Below are 13,580 nucleotides of genomic sequence, written 5' to 3' on the forward strand. Positions count from 1 at the left end.
ATGTATCCATTTACTAAATATGGGAATAAATTACATTTCCAAAGTAATCACTCATATTAATTTCAAGGGACTGCTACCATGATAAAAATATATATTAAAAAACAATATTGCATAAGTTTAAAATAAAAGTAAAATTTAAATTTAAATTGAGACACCCATACACAAATCCTTAAAGGGGGAAAAAAGAAGAAGAAAGAAGGACTGCTACCTAGTTAATAGGACTATACCAGTACATAAGGAATTAAAAATGTAAAAATGTATGTAATGGTAACTAGAATTGCACTTCGTGCTTAGTAATACTTGATGTACTCATACTTATTCACCTCTTTAAACTATTTAATTTCAACACACTACTGATCGAACAAGCATCATTCAATCCTGGGGAACTGTATGCATTCAATCTCACCTGCCAGGTTAACTCCAGTTCCTCAAGTTTGAGAGGTCTTGAACCTCCCCTGATGTCCACTTTAACTTGATCAATAACTAGAAATTTAAAGCAATGATCCTTATGGCTGTGTATATGTTTTGCCAATGCATTCTCAAGTTTACACTTCTTTATAGCATAAAGGTGTTCATACATCCTGTCCCGTAATCTTCTTTCTGTTTTACCAATATAATACGCTACACAGGATATGCACCTTGCTATATAAGTAACAAAGGTAGAATTACAATTATATCTACCATTCAGTTTAAACTTTGTACTATTGACTTGAAAAGAGTTGGTTTCATCCACAAATTTACAGTAGTTACAATTCAAGCATTTGAACATGCCAGGATTCCTTATTACTGCCATGTCCTGCTTTTCTAATAAAGATTTAAGATTTTTTTCCTTTCCTAAAGGTCACTCTAGAACCTTCACCTATCTTCTGATAAATATCGGGGTACATCTTAAATAAATCCCAGGTTTTCTCAAAATAGCTAAACAGTGGTTACTATGTATACTATAAGTAGTAATGAAATTAGTAGATGTATTTGTACCCATATAACCTGTATTTTCAGTTGTATAGTTATTAACATTAATATTCACGTTTACCTCCAGGTTAATTCCTGGATTTTTGGGTAATCCAATGGGTTTGACACTTAAAAGAGGCATGTATGTATTATTACCTCTTTTGTCAATTACCTCCTGAATGAGCATGTCTAAAAGTGATTTGGGGTACCCTCTGTGAAGGAACATGTTCTTAATTACTCCACACTCATCAAGGAATTCGTCATCCAAACTGACCATACTAGATGCTCTTACTAGTTGCCCCTTAATAACAGATTTCTTTTGATGAAAGGGGTGACTACTAGTATAGTGCAAAAAAGTGTTGGAGTATGTATTTTTCCTGTATATCCTAGCTGTAAAAGTATTCAAAACATAGTTCTTGTTTAGGCAAATGTCTAGATATGCAATGGTGTTGTAACTGAATGTAGACGTGAATTGGAGAAAATCAGTAGTATTATTAAGGTAATCCAAGACTAGCTCACTGTCATCTTCATTTCCCTTAAACAGGATGAATATGTCATCCAAAAATCTGGTATAAAATGTTAATGTATCAATGAACCTATCATTCTTGAAAACATAATCTGAGTCCCAATATGCCATTATTAAGTTTGCTATGCTACCCCCAATAGAGGACCCCATAGCTACTCCTATCTTTTGCAAAAATAATTCATCAGAAAACATAAAGTAGTTGTTAGTTAATACTAAATCCATAAGTACTGAAACCAAGTTAATTTCTCTAGTGGTTGCGTTATGTTTCACAAGCATGAGGGCCACCCATTCCATTGCTATGTCATGAGGTATGCTAGTATGCAAGTCTCTCACATCTATAGTGAGAAAATTGTGATCTACATCAAACTCCAATGATCCTATCTTTTCTAAGAAGGACCAAGAATCTTTACAGATTTGAGACTCTTTAATTAGATATTTCTGCAATATAGCATCCACAACTTTTGTACAAGCATAGGTTGGTGATCCACTGCTGTCCACTAGTGGTCTCAATGGTGGATTCTCTATGCTCTTGTGAATTTTAGGGATACCAAAAACACACGGATATCTCAGAAACACAGTTTTCATGTAGTTGCAGATTGTTTGGTCATTATTATTGGTTTCACTTGAGACAACATGAACAAATAGATTACAAATTTGTATTAGAAAGTTAAATCATAAAGGCAACATTTATACAGTGAACCAATCACTTGTGTGGTGACAGTGTAAGCAAACACTGTTTTGTTAATACTCTACTCTGTAATTGTTAACCTGTATTAAAACATGCTAATTTGTAAACCTAAGATGCTGAAACATTTTTTTTTTAATTTCTTAAGTCCCTAATCTTCCTAATTTCTTCAGATGATAAATTCTATGAGACGGGAATGGATCTAGAAATTCTTTTTTCTCTTATGTTTCTTTTATGTTTATGAAGACTACAAGAGCAATGGATTAATTTGAGTTTGAGTGGATAAATTTACTCTTTATTTGTGACTCAGTTTAGAAGAGAACAGAAGGAGCAGTTTAGCATTTTTTACATTGCCGACTTTGTAAAGTTGCACTCCTTGCACTTATTGATAACAGCAAGGTGTTGTGGGCTTATGGTTATAAATTGGCATAGCCCATTGATTGTTGTTGATATTGGTAATGACAGTATGTTATGAACTGTGTTTAGGGTATATGTTAGTAAACAACATTCTGCACTGTGAATTATGGCTGATATTATTTTTCTAGCATCTTGGACTAGTACAGTGGTATATTTATACGTATATCTAAACTTGAAGAGCTATATGCTCAGTATGTGTGGTGAAAGTTACATGCTGATCACGTAAGATACTGAGATGGTTTTACTCTGTTACCATTAGACGTGGATTGCCTAATAGGGGTAATATTTTCATGGTAAGGTAGTTCTTAAGTGAATGTGGAGCATCAAATAGCATCATATTACTTTTAGTAAAATTAGTTGCAAGGTCCAGCCTCAGTGATCAATTCCAGAATTTGTGAAGCTGTTTTGTAATTATTCTTGCAGAGTGGATAAGGTGAGGTCAGATCTGTGAAGAATATTATCATTTACATGTGAAGTACAATTAGTTGTTGGTATGTCAAGAGAGAAGTTAGTAATAAAGATGGAAAACAGACATGGCCTAAGATGGATTCATCAGATACTCATGTGGCAAAAGTTTCATTTTCTGAGTTACAGTTGCCATATTGTATTCTTAAATATCTATGGTTAGAAGAGAACTATTATACTTCAGGGCACATTAGCTAGACAATAGCTGGAGAGTGTTTTAAGAAGAAGGGAATACTTTAGGAGCATTTTAAATCTATTAAGAGGGTCCCAGTAAGTTTATTTTTTGTTTTGCTCCCCAAATGTCATTATTTACTCTAAACAATGCTGTGTGGGTTTTGCAACCATTTGTGAATCTATTTAGCATGTTAGAAAGTAAATAATACTTGCAGATATAGTTTGTAGGCTGGTCATACAGTTGTTTTTCAAAGATTTTGACAAAAAGATATAGTATCATGGTAGGTGAGTATTCAGTTGTGTATTTGGGATTGTTGGATTTATTTATGGGTACTTTGATACCATGTTTTCATTTGCAAAGGATGTCTCCAGAAATTACTCCTGTGATGTGATGCTATTTTGACAAACTGTGAATGTTATATTGAACATTTAGCAGACTTCCATGCATCTAAGCTTTTAATGCTGTTTTTGTATGTTTAGTGGTAAAATTCCTGAAGTAGAATGGTAACAGTTCCAATAATTAATATAAGGTGCTATTTTTTGTAAAGTTTGGGGATGTAAGAGGACTTCAGTGTGTGATGTATGTCTTTGATGACACAGGAGGTGCTGTGATCAGGTCTTTGGAGGAATTTAAAAATATCATTACCATATCCATCTACTCTGCTGGCAGCATGTTTGCTGTTATTTGTGAGGGGTTTTATTGACTTCCAGAATTGTTTGGGAGTGGTGTGAAATGAATACTGCTTATTTCTCATGTGGATAGCTTTAGCTGAGTTTGTTGTGATGCAAGCTTCTTTCTTGAGGACATTAAACATTATCTGTTTGTGGCACTACATGGATCAGCTTTCCAGTTGTGATGAGCCCTGTCTCCCTGCTTCAGCAGTTATTTCATAGTATGAGATATCCACATAGATACAAAAGTGTTTGCTTTAAATTTTAATGGAAATAGTTTAGTTTGCATTCTGTTGGCTTAAGTAGTTTGTAAAAGATGCTGAGATCAGTACTTGTGTTGTTATCACTGAGGAAATTGTCCCAGTAAGCTACACTTACATCTGTGTCTGTGATTTGCTGAGCTGAGTCGGGGATAGATTTCATATTTTTCACGGTTAGTCTTTTCAAAATTTGCTTGGAAGAACCAAAATGGAAGGTTATTGGAAAGTAATGTGGGTTGTCTGTCAAGTTGGATGTAATTAGATCAATAACTAAAGTAGATTACGGCTGAGAACATTTTCTAGCAGGTTGATGGACAAACCAAGACATGCAGTATCTGTTGTTTGTTTGATGTAATCTTTATGTATTTTTCTATTTTTATTAATTTATTTATTTTATGGGCATTCCTGGTTTACACTAATATTCTCCAGAATGACTATTTTTGCTCATCTTTTGGATTTTGATGGAAGAGGTCAATATGGTGACTGGACTGTGCCTGGCTATAGTAGCTGATTGGGGAATGTAAACTACTATAATATTGATTGCTACTGCATTATTTATTGTGAGTTCCAACATAATCCATTTAGGGTCAGTGTCTGTGGATGTGTTGCTGTACTCAATGGTTTGGAAGGAGAAAAAAACTTAACTGTACAAAGCCTGACTAAACAATTAGCTCTTCTATCTTGCCTCTGCCTATCCTCTTCTTCTCTCTTTTCAAGTCCTACTCTCCTTGAATACAACATTCCCTAGTCCTACTATACACCCTTATTTGCATTTTCTTAAAGCTTAGCATCATAGAGACTACCTTTACTATAGTAACTATTGTTTATCATGCCTCTCTTCTTGTATTTGTAACAACCTGTTGTCTATAATTTTAACTACATTACTCTCTACTATAAATTGATTGACTAGCTTATATGATAATCTCTGAATCTATTCCTTTAAAGTTATTTTTCCTGTTAATAATGTTTATGAATTTTGTGTGTATATTAGCTGTTTGTTGTTTTTGATATCTGTTCTATTGGAGCTTATCTCCCCGGGCCTCTACTGAAAATGGACATATATCCAGTTAGACTAGCCCGGTCAACAAATGTAAAATAAAATAAATAAATAAATAATTAGCAGAGAACATTACTTCCCAGTGTTTCACCTGATCTGTTATTGTGGAAGCAGGGACAGTTTTGTTGGAGGTACTGGGATGCAATGTGGTAAACCTTTTACCAGGATTTAGTTATGGCAAGGATAGAAGACTGCATCTGTGTTACACACATCTCACATTTCTATAAATGTCTACATGTCTTTTGTGACATTTATATTCATTAATTCATTAGTGCTGTGCTAAATGTGTGGCATGGGTCATAACTGGGAAATGGTTGTTGTAAGTTGGAGTAGAGGGACCAGAGTTTAGCCATCTCCAGTGTCATATACAGTAACGTATGCAAGGAATAACAATATCTGCATATTATTACTTGTCAGTTTGTTTTTAACTAAGACTGATACCCCTGTAGCTCATTTTTTATGATTGGTAGCAGTCCCATTACCTATAAAGTCATGCCATTAGTTTGGTAAGGGGACAGTGATTTTGTATACCATTCAGTTTGACTTTGTGGCTGTTGTACTGGCCTTTGTCATTGTTAGTTGTATGGAAAAAGCACAATGTTCATTATATGTGGTTAGAAGCACATCTTCTAGAAAAGTAATGTGTAACTGGAGATTTCTCAGTTTTGTGGCATCAGCTAGCCTCAGTGCTGACACATATGAATTATACATAGTTATAACTTGTAAAAGGTTAATCACCTCATTAAGGGGTTTAAAAGTAAAATTTATTTGGTAAACTGGAAATTATTAAGCTATGTTTGAAATATATTATAATTATGGTAACAGTCTGATAAAAGTGCCATAAGAATATGTGTGATACCAAAGTAGTTAAAACATGTGTGAACTCCATTATGCTTGCTTTTTAATCAGGTTTGGTGATAGCATGAACAATGTGAATGCTATAGTAATGGTGATAGTTTGAAAAAAAAAAATGTTTAAGAACGTGTACTACAACTGTACTTAACAGATAACTGAATTTATCAATTGTATTGTCTTTAAAACTGTAATGTAAATCTTATTTTTTTATTTATGAGTATCATTAAGATGGATTTTAAGTATATAGTTTCAATGTTATAAGTTACTTTTCTTTCTTCAAATACATTTATGGTCCTCATTAAGGGTGTATTAATATAGTCCATCCTGACTACTGAAGCATATCTCTCTAAACTTTAGATGCACGTGATATTCACTTGTAATGATAGTAACTTTGAATAGTTGTTGTGACTCCTTCATCATTATTTAGTATACCTGAAGAGGACATGTTGCTAACAAGATCAACAATACAGGCATACAAGGAAGAAGTCATACCTTTATTTTTACCCTCTCAGGCCTGGCTCCATTGATAGAAGGATAAAGTCGTAATAATGACTCTCATGTCCTGAGTCTAAGTACCAGCTCATATGGTGGAGGAATTTCAGAAGAATGATGGTCTGACAATGTTAGTCACAGAGTTTCATGACTAATTTATGGATTTGTTAGCAAATTATTAAAGTAACAATTAGAAAATTTCATGTCTTTAATCTGAAAGCACCGCCTTCTTTCTAATGTTTGCATCACAGGGACTTCCTGAAATTCAGTAGCCCATAATGCATTTCACCATTGGAGAAGCACACTGTCAAGTAATGTTTTCATTTTTGAAGGTATTAACAGAGGACTACCAAATAAACTATAACACAATATAAAATGTAAGGAAGTAACTAAAAATATTATATTTCCACTACCACAATTCAGATTTGTAGTGTCAGATAACAGTAGTGAAGATGCACAAAAAGATTTTCTTTAACTAAAAGTGTGATCTTACCTGCTCATTACAAATTTCAAGCATACTGAAGTGGACCTTTTTGAAAAAAAAAAGAACAGAGTTAAGGAAAATCATATTCTGGTGAAAACAAGCTGTTCCTTTAATAGACAAGTATAAATATTCTTAAGATTAATGAAATGAAATTTTGATTAAAGAAAAATATGAAAATGTTACAAATTCTTTGCAGAGTATCTTACACAAACATTTTTCTTCATTTGGTGACTTAGGAGTAACACATATTGTTTCCATACCAAAGGTGTAACTCAGAAATCTACAACCATTACATAAAACTAAATAAATACATAACTGCTACAAACAGATAATCTAAGACTGTAGACATTTTTCTAATTGTTAATCCATGTATGTCCGTGCATTTATCATAAATACAAAAACATTTCCCTGGCATCTTAATCTTTTGCAACAGTGAAATACACATCAGATAATGAAGTGCTTCAGTGTTATATAAAGCAAGCTGCATGCACAACACAGGACACAAATGCACAGACATGCATGGATTAACAATTAGAAAAATGTCTACAGTCTTAGATTATCTGTATGTAGCAGTTATGTATGTATTTAGTTATTTATTTATTAGTTTATTTGTTGGCTTGTTTTTTTGTTAACTGGGGTAGTGGACTAATCCCAGAAGGTCTCATTTCAGCCACAGTCCAGGGTTTGCAATAGAAGCATAACAAACAGTTGCACTGTACTCAGAGCCAGTGTGACCCAGTCAAAGTAACTGAAATGCTTTACCATACTCAGAGTAACTAATATATCTATTACATGAATAGTATAGGATTAAATTGGACAGGCTGAGGTTAGAAGGCAAAGAGTCAATGTACTGAGTAGAACTGGAGCCAGGACTGTGTTTTTAAGAACTCCAGTGGTAGATGAACCAAATCTGGGAATTTGGAGGACACAGAACAGTTCAGATAAAGGCTATGACTCATGGAGTTAAAAGTCTTTGTGAAATCAATTACGAGGGAACCAGTAAGATAGCTTTTGTCGATTTTAGTTAGAATTGTGTCAGGAAGTGTGTTAGAGGAGGTTTGAGTGTTTCTGTTTCATAACTCAATATTAGACTAGGGTAAATATAGTGTATTTATACATCTATAAGCTGATTGTATACCATGTTTTCTATTAATTTTTCAAACGTGGCTATATAGAGGTTGAATAAAATTAAGATGAGTTTGTAGCTCTGCCATATTGGTTAGAATTACAAATGCATACTCTAACCACAGATATACTGACAATGTCTTGTGAAAGTGCATTTCACACACACACACGCGCACACACACACACACACACACACACAGACACACGTGAAAAATGAAAAATGTTCTCTTAATAAGACAGCAATGATTATTGCATAAATATAGAGGATTGTGACTGGGTATCTGATCGTAACCACACTATTATGCGTTTGAGACATGAGTGCTATGAAATTTACCTAGAGAGCAAAAATATTGGCATCCATACTGAGAGCACAAAATAAACAGTTATGATCAGTGACCCAATCATAATTTTTTATAGTACATGGAGTGTAATCTGCACTATGTACTATTGTTATGCAGGTAAAAGGGTGTTTTGCCGTCTTTCAAAGTCTTAAAGCACTTGGCAAGAGCTGTCAGAAAAACAGCATAATATGTTTTTTACATTACAGAAAGTCAGAGACAGATTACTGGCATAGACAAAAGGCAGAAATAAATAAATACATCTGTTTTTTATTTATTTTATTTGTTTTTATTTAATATTTGTTTACCAGGAGTGACCTACTGAGCCAAAAAAGGTCCGTTTTTAGTGGGGACCAGGGGAGAAAAGCTCCAAATTACATAGAAACAAAAATACAGTGTTAACATGGAACAAAATATAGAGAAGAGGTAACTTACTAATCAGCAAATACATATTAAGAAGAGACAAAAAGTTACATAACAATTAGCAGTACATTTAAATTGAGATGATGCAACAATAGAAGTATGAATGATGTAGTAATAATTAATTAATTACTCATGATGGTCTTTAAATGCAACACAATTGGAAATTAAATTTATTAATGTATTTCTACCTATGAGTCGAATGATACCCTCAGCAGATTTAAGCAATACTAATAAAAAAGAATGGTAAAATAGGCTAGAAATTGGATTCAAGGGAGAAGAAAAGAGGAATGTACAAGGAAATAAGCTTTATGGGGAAAGATAAAGGCTGGAAAGAACTAGTAAAAATAACATACTGAGGTCTCATCCTTGTGTGGAGCAGGAGCATAGCCAGTTTGTAGACAAATGGGCTTTAAGAAGAATTTTGAATTTATAGGGGTTAGCTGTGCCAAGAATGGGCTGGGGGATGGATTCCAAATTTTGGAGATATGATATGAAAATAAGGCCTCTCCATAGCTATTGTTGCCTTAGTAACTTCTAGAAGAAGTTTGTCAAATGAGCAGAGTATTCTGTTGCTGGTATAGGGTGTGACAAAGGGAGATATTGCCAGCCCATCTATCTAGGATTTTGTAAATAATTATATGTCATTTGTAAATATCAACATGATTCATATAAGATGCTTGTGTTACAACTGTATTAGAACTGTATGTCAAGTATATATCAAACTAGGCTTGTACATACATGTGTGCTGAAATTTTATGAAGTACTTGTGCTTAAAATGTAACCACAGCATCCCCCACTGGAATACAAAAGAAATGTACATGACCTATTGTAACTGTTTAAATGTACATATTTTAACAGTGGAAACTAGAATACAGGAGGTTAACTTCAGAAAAATAGCTGAAATTAAATTACTTTATGGCTATGTAATAAAATATGATATCTTTCAGTTTCAATGCAGCAAGGAGACACAATGTCTAAAACTAGGGAGTTTTCTGTATTGTCTCTAATGTGAAATAATTACTAGTCTTGAAATGTGAAGGGATGTAATTGTTTTATGGCTTCCAGCATCTGCCAATGATCTGAAGTCTATGTATTTTCATAGGTAGATGCTAAATACTTCTAGATTCCATCAGTGAGGGTTTCACCTGGGATAGAGTCAGATGACAAGAAATTATGTAATTCTGCAAGCTATTGCAGTAGTACTAGTGGAGATATTAATTTAGGAAGTCTCTTAGAGAGTCACAGCATTCTGCATTATGTCTTTGGACCTGACATCAACTAGAAGATCCATTCACCACATCTGCCTTGCTCTTAAGTGAGCTAAGTAAGGTATAGTAATTCTCTTAGATTCAGTCAGAAATATAGTGAAGCATAGTTTAGATGTTTTTCTTTATTTATTTGAGACTGTCCTGCAATGTTGTTTTAAATATTTCCTGTGGTTTAGAGCTCTGATATCCCTGTGAATATATATAGTGAGTATTTTCTTGTTCGTTTATTTATTATAAAATATATTCAAACCTTTCATTGTGGCTGATCTTTGTGAGACATATTTAAGTTTTGGGAGTACTTGCATATTTATTTAGTGACACTGTGGTCCACTCCTAATAGCCTTGCTCTTGGTCTAACGATCATTTGTATTAATATTAATATTACACAGTAACATTGGGCACCCTTTGTTAAGGGCCTTAAAGTAGCTGATAAGAGTTGCCTATTGGCAATGATAACTACCTTATAGTCTGGGCAAAAGGAGGCATAGCTAGTAAACCTGTCCCAGGTGTGTGTGTATAAATCAAATCTCAAAGAGTCTGTGTATGTCAGCTACTTGGGCAGGAACATAAAGCACTGGTTGGACAGAGAAGGTGCTGGAGGTCTTGGCTTGGCCACTCAGCTGAGATCTCAACTCTCTAGTTGTGCCAGTGGGGAGTCTTACTGGGGATCTGGAGAAAGAGGGAGAAACCAACTCCAGACTGACTGTGGTCTCTGTGTGCTCTTAAAGGAAAATGTACTTGATGCAGAGAGCTGCATCTGGAAATACTGTGTGTACTTGCTGTCCTCCCAGTGTACACCCCCACTGGTGCCAGTGGTAAGGATTCACGCTCCTTGATTACTGGTATAGTGGTGGGTCATCACATAGGGTTTCATTAGGTTTTTAAGGGATGGGCATTTGTTGGCTGATAGATGATGGAATGACAGATTTTGACTTGGCTGAGGCGTGGCAGGTTAAGGAGTTCCAGCCAGCCTAGTTTGTGAAGTGCTGACCAATGATATGTTCTGTTAGGGAGGTTGGTGGCAAACTTGGCTATTTTTTTCTAGCAGGCTTCCAGTTTATTTAGATTTGATTTCTTTAAGTTTGTATAGATTGGAGAGGCATAAAATAGGGTGAATAGTAGATGGGCTTGAGCAGTGGCAGTTTAGTGGTTGGTGTGTGTGTGTGTGTGTGTGTGTGTGTGTGTGTGTGTGTGTGTGTGTGTGTGTGTGTGTGTGTGAGGAATGCTTTAATTCTGCTGCTGGCCAGTACTGATTGGTTTAACTCTCTAGCCTGATACCCGATCTTAACAACTGAAGCTGGGGTACTTAATTTTTAAGACTGGGTCTCACGCTATAGAAGTTCTTAACTGGCTTATTTTTTACATCAGAGAGTAATCACCACACTGCAGCACTACATTGCTGTTCTGTTCAGAGTAACAATGATAAATTCTGAATTTCCAGTTAGTGGAGTACATAATTAGATTATATTCAAGGTCCATATAACTGTCATGGATCTTACTGTAGCCAATGTTAGATAACACCTACATTTTGGCTGAGTGTATACAAGTCTGCACATGGAGGAGCAGGGAGGCAGCTGAAAGACAGGGAAAGAAGAAAGCATTGCTTAAACTATAGATCAGTTCCAAGCATCTCTAAATGAAAAAGAAGCAAATTGAAAGAAATAAATGCATTTTTGCGTGTTAGACGGATGAGGATAAACAGTATAAGGTCTGAGTACAACACAGGTATTTCTGGCTACCGTACTAAATTAAATAGATAAAAAACATGCAAGGTTGGTTGAGGGGGTGGCCTAATGGTTAAGGTGCTTGCCTTGCAAACACAAGGTACACGGTTTGAATCTCACAGGAGATAACTGGCTAGGCTTAAAATGGCTTGCAAGGCCAGTTAGCCTAGTACTAACCTATGAGCCTAAAAGGTATATAAATAGACATTCTCATTGATTCATACCAAACAGCTGTTAATTTTCTTCACATTCTTCATTTTATTCATTCCTTGAATAATAGGTTTAATTATTGACTGTTTTATCCTTGATACTGACTCTACCTTAGCATTCTAGTTTATTGTCACATATGTTTTTCCGACCTGTGTACTGCTTATCTATCTTTTATTTAATCTATCTTCAGAATATTCTATACCACGTATTTTACTTTTTCTGACTTTTGCTCTATTGACATACTTTTGTCAGTGTTAGTTTTTCGTAAATTGCTATATAAGTCTACACTGGTACTTTTGTATTATGCTTATTTTGGTCTTTTGTAATAATTGTATTACTTCGTGTATTTGGAGCTTTTCTCCCCGGGCCTCTACTGAAAACGGATATATGTCCAGTAAGACTAGCCCGGTCAACAAATGTAAAATAAATAAAATAAATAATAAAAATTTTCTTCACAAGGGGTGCATTGCTAAGATGGTAATGCATTATGCATTTCCTTTGAATCAATAAGCCCCACGCATAGTTGTTACTCTGTTCTTCTCTGAGCACTTTGGACTATAAATCCAAGCCATTGTTTCAGTAAACTATAATCTAGCACATTTTTATGAGTTAGCTAGATTGACAGATTCCTGTTGCTGTCACTTATATGTTTTCTACATTTTTATGGAAATGTGTTTGTTCATGGAAGAATAAAACATGAATAGCCCCAATAAGCCATATAAAGACTGAATTATGTGCAAATAGACTTTTAAGTGTGCAATGGAAATGCAAAAAGAAAGAAATGCTGTTTTTTCAGAGACTTTAAATATATTTGAATCATAGCCGGCCTTAGGTATAGGCCAAATAGGCGGCTGCCTAGGGCACCGCTCTAGTAGAGGTGCTTTTCCAGTATTTACTTGGTGTAGGTAGACTAGGATGGGGGCACCTGATGGTGTGGTGGGGGGCGCCATGAAGCCCTTTTGCCTAGGGCACCAGTTGACCTAAGGCCGCTCCTGATTTGAATAGTAGTTTAAATGCCTGTAATCAATTTTTAGGACTGCATCAAACATAGTATGTTAGTTATTGTTTGTACTTAAATTTTCAAGTTAGCCAAGTTAAAGGTAATTCTAAGTCTTAATTTTAAACTGAAGCCTAAGTGATCTTGTCATTTATAATCTGTACTTTGTATCATCCTTTACACAAGCACTGCATGGCAAGTTTGGGGTGTTTACTCATCAAAAAATTTTGCAGAAGAAAGATCATTGACAGTAGATCAGAAATGGCTCATTGCATATGCTATGTTTTTAGTTCTCATTTTTAAATTCAGAAAGGAGAAGTTTTGTTTTTTCCACATTTTCCATATTCCTGTGGTTCCCGTGACATCAAAGTCTGCATATAAAAATCTGGGATTTTGGAGCCTACCCCACATTGGGTCTTGCAGGGGCAGGGGGAGGAATTGCCTCACTACAAAAAAC

General features: G+C 34.8%; 1 protein-coding gene across 1 annotated transcript in view; it reads right to left on the reverse strand.

The window, feature by feature from the left end:
- LOC122803875 (kinesin-like protein KIF28P) overlaps positions 1 to 13,580 on the reverse strand; it is a 251,684-nt gene that overhangs the window by 189,732 nt on the left and 48,372 nt on the right. Inside the window, exon 4 of the mRNA XM_044073555.1 lies at positions 7,048 to 7,083. Coding sequence (XP_043929490.1) covers positions 7,048 to 7,083 — 36 coding nt within the window. The remainder of the gene's footprint in view (positions 1 to 7,047; positions 7,084 to 13,580) is intronic.

This window comes from Protopterus annectens, chromosome 6.part0 (genome assembly GCF_019279795.1).
Source record: "Protopterus annectens isolate FY-2018-M chromosome 6.part0, PAN1.0, whole genome shotgun sequence".
Lineage (NCBI taxonomy): Eukaryota > Metazoa > Chordata > Ceratodontiformes > Protopteridae > Protopterus > Protopterus annectens.